Source organism: Nicotiana attenuata, chromosome 6 (assembly GCF_001879085.1).
Source record: "Nicotiana attenuata strain UT chromosome 6, NIATTr2, whole genome shotgun sequence".
NCBI lineage: Eukaryota > Viridiplantae > Streptophyta > Magnoliopsida > Solanales > Solanaceae > Nicotiana > Nicotiana attenuata.
The window spans coordinates 57,252,002-57,258,925 of NC_031994.1; the positions used below are offsets into that span (position 1 = coordinate 57,252,002).

The following is a 6,924-nucleotide window of genomic DNA, read 5'->3' on the forward strand; positions in this document are numbered from 1 at the left end:
AGCTCTAGAGCTGAAGTTTCAGCTGAAGTTTTTGTGTTGTAACTGGAAACTTCAGCTCTAGTATATAATATTAATAGGTGGTAAAAAAAACTTCAGAGATGAAGTTTCCCAGTTACAACACAAAAACTTTAGCTCTCTAGAGCTGAAGTTTTTGTGTTGTAACTGGAAACTTCAGCTCTAGTATGTAATATTAATAGGTGGTAAAAAAACTTCAGCTCTAGAGCTGAAGTTTCCCAGTTGCAACACAAAAACTTCTTCAGGCCCAGCTACTAGAATGCTGAAGTTTTGCGCGATTGACTTTGCTACTTCAGCCTTGTATGCTGAAGTTATGCGAAAAAGCGGGTACGCTTGCAATTTTTTTTACAAAGCGGACACAAGTTAAAATGTGACACAAAAAGCGAGTATAAATGCAAATGCCCTGCTAGTAGCCTTCGGCCCAAAACTAACAATGGACCAGTACGTATAATCCAGCCCACTGAATTACCCATCATTTGAACATGTGCAAAACCCGCCATCTTCTCCTCCCAGAAACCTCAGTTTGGGATTTGAACTTTCAACCCTCCCCACGGATACGTGTTTCCACAGTGGAATTCTCCAGTAGAGAGTATTAATTGTTGTTGAAGAAAAATAGAGCTCAAAGGCACAACAAAACATTACTTTATTACACACAATTTTGACTAAAATGGTGAAGCATTTGCCGCGATTTCAGTTCCCTATAAACCTAAATTCAACTGCCTCTTCTTCTCCTGGAATCCCGCTTAATTCATCTCTCCTTCATCCTCCATTAATTGCCCTTATTAAAATATCTTTATTTTTTCCACTGGCCATGTTTTCTCTTACAATTTTTATGGTTTTCTCAGATTCACGCTTTCCATTTGCTTTGCGTACTCTTCAAAAAGCTCTCTATTTGTGTTCTCACGTCTTTTTCGTGAGCTCTTTTGCTGTACCTAGCTGCTTGCACTATTGTACGGAAACCCAAGGAACGATTTTGGGATTGCTTAATTTATTGTCAAACAGGGTATTTTTAGCTTTTGCTCCTATATGTAGTGGCTGAGATTGGGAAAATATTTTCTGGGCATTGAAAGATTTTGAGTTCTTGATTGGAATCTGGAAGTTTCTGAAGATTTATTGGTATGCTTTTTCAGTGTTTTATATTCTCATGTTTTATTTACTAAAAGGAAATATAAAAAAAAAACCTTTAGCTTAATCTCGTTTCAGCGGTTTACTTTTACATCTAAAGATGATTTGAGGCATAAATATTAGAGCTAATTATCTCAGGTAACTTTGCAATGATCGCATCTGATATTATCCAAATCACCCCTAGTTTTACATTAAAGGATAAATTATTAGTATCGGACCAAAATTGACCTGAATAGATGGACACAAAGAATTTTTATAGCCAATGCCATCTAATTTGGGATTGAGGGTAGTTGATTTATTGATCGAATGCGCAGTTTCCCATAGGCTGGCAGTTAACCAAATTCAGATTATGATGCTAAGAGTTACTTTCATTGTAGCATAGACATCAATATTAGCATTCTATCTTATTCAAATATACATTTTTATACAATTAGTTGCACTTATAACTTATAAGTACTTGGATTGGTATTGCAGGCTGGTGATAAATTTTAATTGTTGTCTATGCTCTCCAGAGCTCTTTCTGTTCATATTAGACATTTATGTATCAAAGTTGAAATTGTTTCCTTGTCTTCTTTCTTAGGTTAATTCAATGTCCTCTGCGGTTAAGTTGGAATCAATTATCTGTGATGACAGTGAGGAGCCAGGTCATATATCTGTAAATGGACAGGTAGCATTTGCCAAAAGACTAAATGTGGTACACAAACTACTTGATGGATTTCGTAGGCAAGGGGTATGGTCCGCTGGGAAGATATCAATTGCTGCAGAACGAAGAGTAGCTAGTGACAGGTGTTGTGCAGCTCTACTATCTTACCAGAATTCTCCCCATTTTTCTTTTTTTCTTCATCTTTCTTAGGGAAGGGGGAGGGCAGGGGCGTACACAGGATTTTTTCTAAGTGGTATCGATATTTAAAAAGTAAATAAATGAATAAATCACTGCAATGACATCATATTTTGAAAAAAATTCAAATACACTACTACTATTCTCCTCGATGAGTTTTTTCCAAAATTAGAGTTTACGGGTTGCTTGAATAATCCAATTCCCAGAATAACAAATTATTTGTCGTCAATAGATTAGAAATTTAGAATGCAAAGAAACCAGCTCAAGCCGTTCAGTGTTACATTTTGGGCGAGGAGTTGGGAGTTTCAATCCTTGTTGTCTAACATTTTTCAAAAAGAAAGTGCAAAACTGAAAAACCAAGCGTGACTTTAGGATTCGATCCCTTGACCTCTCAACAGAAATTGGAGCACTATACCAACGCGCCAACAACGTCTATGATGTTAAGTGGTGTCATTCACTTATATTTAACTAAAATACATAGGTTTGCAAATTATTCACACATACATATTAATTATTCTTTTCGATGAAGCGGTGTTGGATGACACCTCTTTGTACCATGTGCCTCCGTCCCTGGGGGAGGGGTTGTACCGATAAAGCATAATTAAACTTAGGAGCTCTCTTTTGAAGTTTTATCTTTTCCATCACTTCCTATTTTATTTATGTCTAGTTTTTTTTCCTGGAAACTTATCTCAGTGCCTTCAAGCTGAATGACTAGCATGCCTCGTACATTCTTCAATTTGACTTTCCCACTGTCTTATTTTGCTTTCATGGATATTACTGTTCATTTCTTGAATAATAGATGCAGTCTTCTCCTTGCCTTAAAAATAGGTCACTTTGAGTTAGTTAAATATCAACTAATGGGTACTTGTTTGATAGCTATTTGCAAGCGACTATTGTTCAACTTAGCATCATACTGTTTAGGTACCGTTTAAATACACGGAAGTATTGTGGATGCATAAGCTTTGGCATATTTTTCAGAATTGCTCTCAAGTTAGATCCATAGCTATTTGCCGTTTTCCTGGACACAGGGCGAGGGTCTGATATTTTTCTGAGAAGTGATAACCAAACGATTTTTGCAATTAACCTATTCTCACATCTCACAGGTTTTCCAAAAGCAATCAAGCAGTGGATAGCGAAGAAAAAAGGGAACATGGACCTGGAAGAAAATCTGGCCCTCTTTTGTCTGGAACTGCATATTGCCTTTCTTCTTGTTGCATGATCCTGCTGAATAAAATTGTCCTTTCAAGTTATTCTTTCAATGCTGGTATCTCGTTGATGTTCTACCAGGTATTCTCTACTTACGGTTGACCATCTTTCCATCCTTAGGAATAACAAGATGAGGCACATTAATGCTTAAGGTTAGCTATTATGCATGTTATATCATTGCCATTTTGATCTCCAATTGGAAACTTTTTGTTCATTCATTTGCATGTCCAACATCCTTTTTCAACCTTGATTTTGTGACACTGCTTCCCTAGTACCTGGAACTTGCAGTTTACAGATGTTATCTTATGAAACTAATTCTACTCCTACTTCTCTCAGAACCTTATCAGTACTCTTATAGTTTGTATACTGGGTTGCTCTGGAGCAGTTACTGTGGAGAAGCTTAATTGGAAGCTCATTAAAGTTTGGATCCCCGTGAATTTGATCTTCATTGGCATGCTTGTTTCAGGCATGTATAGGTAATTTCTGACATGTCTATACTCACCATTGACTTAGGAATGATTAGCTCTACATCATTATGCCAATGACATTACTTGTGCACCTTTTCAGTTTGAAATACATAAATATTGCAATGGTGACAATTCTGAAGAATGTGACAAATATTTTAACAGCAACTGGAGAGTTATATATTTTTGGGAAGCGACAGAATCAGAAAGTGTGGACTGCCATGTTTCTTATGGTATGTTAGTGTTGTTCAGGCATGCAATGTAAGTTTAGTTGTCAGAGATCACATCATCCTCAAGGAAAATCGTCTTTGTAATTCTTATGCTGTATATCCAGTCATCACAGTCCATATCAGATCACGGGATAACATTACACAGTAGTCCTACTAAGCATCTGTTTCCTGATTTTAATTAGATGACAGTTGCATAGACCTCATATTTTTTCTGTGTTAAGATATGTACAGTAGTAAGATATAATTTAGAGCCAACAAAATTTGATTTCACTGTCCCAGTTCTCCTTAATTTTAGTTAAGGCCAAAATAGAACTCCATCTGGGCTTCCCACTCGCTGAATAATAATTAAATTTTGTTGTATATGAACTACTTTCCGCTTTCCCCTCCCCACCCCTGGTCCCACTCTGGCATAGGGAAAAAGAACAATTTATTGGCAGTTTCTTCATTGATGCTACTATCTTCTTGCTTTCAGATTATCTCTGCTATATCTGGAGGCATAACAGACCTCTCATTCGACGGGACGGGTTATGCTTGGCAATCAGTTAATTGCATTCTCACTGCAGGCTACTCAGTATGTACTTTCTGCTTTACTCTGTTCTTCATCCTTGATTGCTTGTACCAAGACCGTGCAAGGAAATTTGCTCTTGACTTCTTTCAATTATAAGAAAGCAACAAAAATTAGACTTTGACTAATATAACAAGTCAAACTTCAAAATATATGTTTTCATTTCCCTAATCTGTTTGTTTCCATTGGGCATCAATTTTCAACAGCTCACACTGCGACATGTCATGGATAGAGCAAAGCAATTTACAAAATCTGGATCGCTTAACGAAGTTTCAATGGTGTTACTGAACAATGGGATATCCATACCTTTTGCTATCGGCTTGATCTTCCTGTTTGATGAATGGAATTATGTAATTAATGCGTACGTGCTTTATCTTTGTTACTATTTCATGAGACGTTTGTCCTTCTGCTAATGGAATATAATATTACATTTTTTAGCAGCCCAGCAGTCTCTTCTTTTTCTTTTTAGTCCTTCACTTAGGAGTACCAAATGAATATTGCAGTTTCAATTTTTTTTTTTTTTTTCAATTGCAGGGATGTAATTAAGATTCCAATGTTCTGGGTTGCTGCAACAGCCAGTGGATTGCTTGGGCTAGCCATTAGCTTCACATCTATGTGGTTTTTGAAACAAACTGGTCCAACCACTTACAGGTGATTCATACTGGCTTGACATTTCTTGGGGAGCTGCATCATGAACTACTTAGTATTTGCTTGGTTTACGTGATCTGCTAACTTGTTGACGATAAAGATATGGAACCTTATCACTTTGGCATGGAGTTGGTTCTCGATAGATATTTGACATGCAATTTGTTCCTATATTCTAGAACTATTTGCTGGATTATTATTTAAGTCTGCTATAAATCTTTGCCGGTAATAGTTAAACAAGATTATACTGGGGAGAAGGAAAAATGAAAGAAAGCTACCTGAATGTGACCTTTTTTTATTTATTTATTAAAAATTGAAGTTTATAGTCTACTTGAAAGGAAGTATAAGTTCAAATTGCTTCATGATTAGTCATTTAATCCTATACTCTTTTCTCCGCTTCATAGTCTTGTAGGTTCCTTAAACAAGATTCCCATTTCTATTGCTGGCCTTTTGGTGTTCAAGGTTCCTCTCAGTGTTCCCAATTTATTCAGCATACTTTTCGGTAATGTGAACTATACAGATTATATTCTTGAAGATTTAATGTAATTCTCTTCAGTATTTACTTATTTCACCTAACTGAAATCTGCCATTGCTTTCAGGTCTACTTGCTGGAGTACTTTTTGCCAGGGCCAAGATGTCTTGACACCATGCTACACTCGGGTCCGAGATAGGCGATCTGCCGCTTGGAAACTGAAATAGCGTGCATATACAGATTGACTATCAATAAAAACTCTAAAACTCCAACAGAATCACACAAGGAGTTCCTTCCCCTATACAAGTCAGTGTAAGCAGTAGTAGGAGCCGAGAGCAAGATACCATATTTAGTTACTCCTATTTATTTGGTCGTCAGATGCTCATTCCAGGGGAAATGAAGCATCTATCAATTTTGGTTTTTGTGAGCAGTAGTTATTCAATTCAGTCATCTGAAAAACTTTTTCTTTTTCTGGAATAAGGTCAAACTACAAAAAGATGCATATATAACTACATACACTGTAGAAAGGGATAAAAGAATTCCCTATGGATTTGGTGAAGATATTATGATAATATCACTTCGAGTAGTTTGATTTTTGTCGAATGGTAGGTTATGTTGCTCAAATGCTCGAATGGCAGCAAAAATGTTCTAGAGAATAATGTATTTTCATAGAGTTCGGTTTTCAGATTACCAAAAGAACAAAAAATGACTCAACGTTTTGAGCGAAAGCCATTTTTTTCTCTCCACAATATTGACTATTTACTTTATATCACTACTCCAAGTAATACATAAACACTATTGTTGTTACGAATAGAATTGTAATTAGAATGAATCTCTATCTTTTTGAGAGTTTTACTTTGTGGCTAAGTCATTTTTTCTCTATAAATAGAGGGGTCTTACCTCATTGTAAATCATTCCAAAAATTCAATAAGAATTACTCATTCTCTGCAATATTGTTCTTCCACTTTTATTGTTTATTACACGTTATCAGCACGAGACTCTACCGTCTCAAGAAGCTCTTTGAGAAGATTAAGGTATAACTTTCCTCCTCTTTTTAATTATGACTGACATTATGAAAAGAAAGTTCGTTGCCCTTGAAATTTCGAGCAAGAACTATATGACATGGGTGTTGGATGCTGAAATCCATTTAGATGCAATGAGTCTTGGAGACGCCATTAAAGACAAAAATAAAGCATCCACCCAAGACTGCGCTAAGGCCTTGATTTTCTTGCGCCATCACCTTGATGAAGGGTTGAAAATAGAATATCTCACAGTCAAAGATCCACTTGTTTTGTGGAATGACTTAAAGGAAAGATATGACAACTTAAAGTTGGTAACTCTTCCACAACCACAAGCACGATATG

At 36.3% G+C, this 6,924-nt stretch overlaps 1 protein-coding gene across 1 annotated transcript; it reads left to right on the forward strand.

The window, feature by feature from the left end:
• LOC109227037 (GDP-mannose transporter GONST2-like) lies at positions 528-6,306 on the forward strand. The gene is made up of 10 exons (XM_019392030.1): positions 528-1,131; positions 1,721-1,926; positions 3,082-3,265; positions 3,521-3,660; positions 3,752-3,881; positions 4,351-4,449; positions 4,650-4,804; positions 4,978-5,094; positions 5,493-5,590; positions 5,688-6,306. Exons 2-10 carry the CDS (start codon positions 1,730-1,732, stop codon positions 5,729-5,731), a joined length of 1,164 nt encoding a protein of 387 aa, XP_019247575.1. The 5' UTR covers positions 528-1,131; positions 1,721-1,729; the 3' UTR covers positions 5,732-6,306.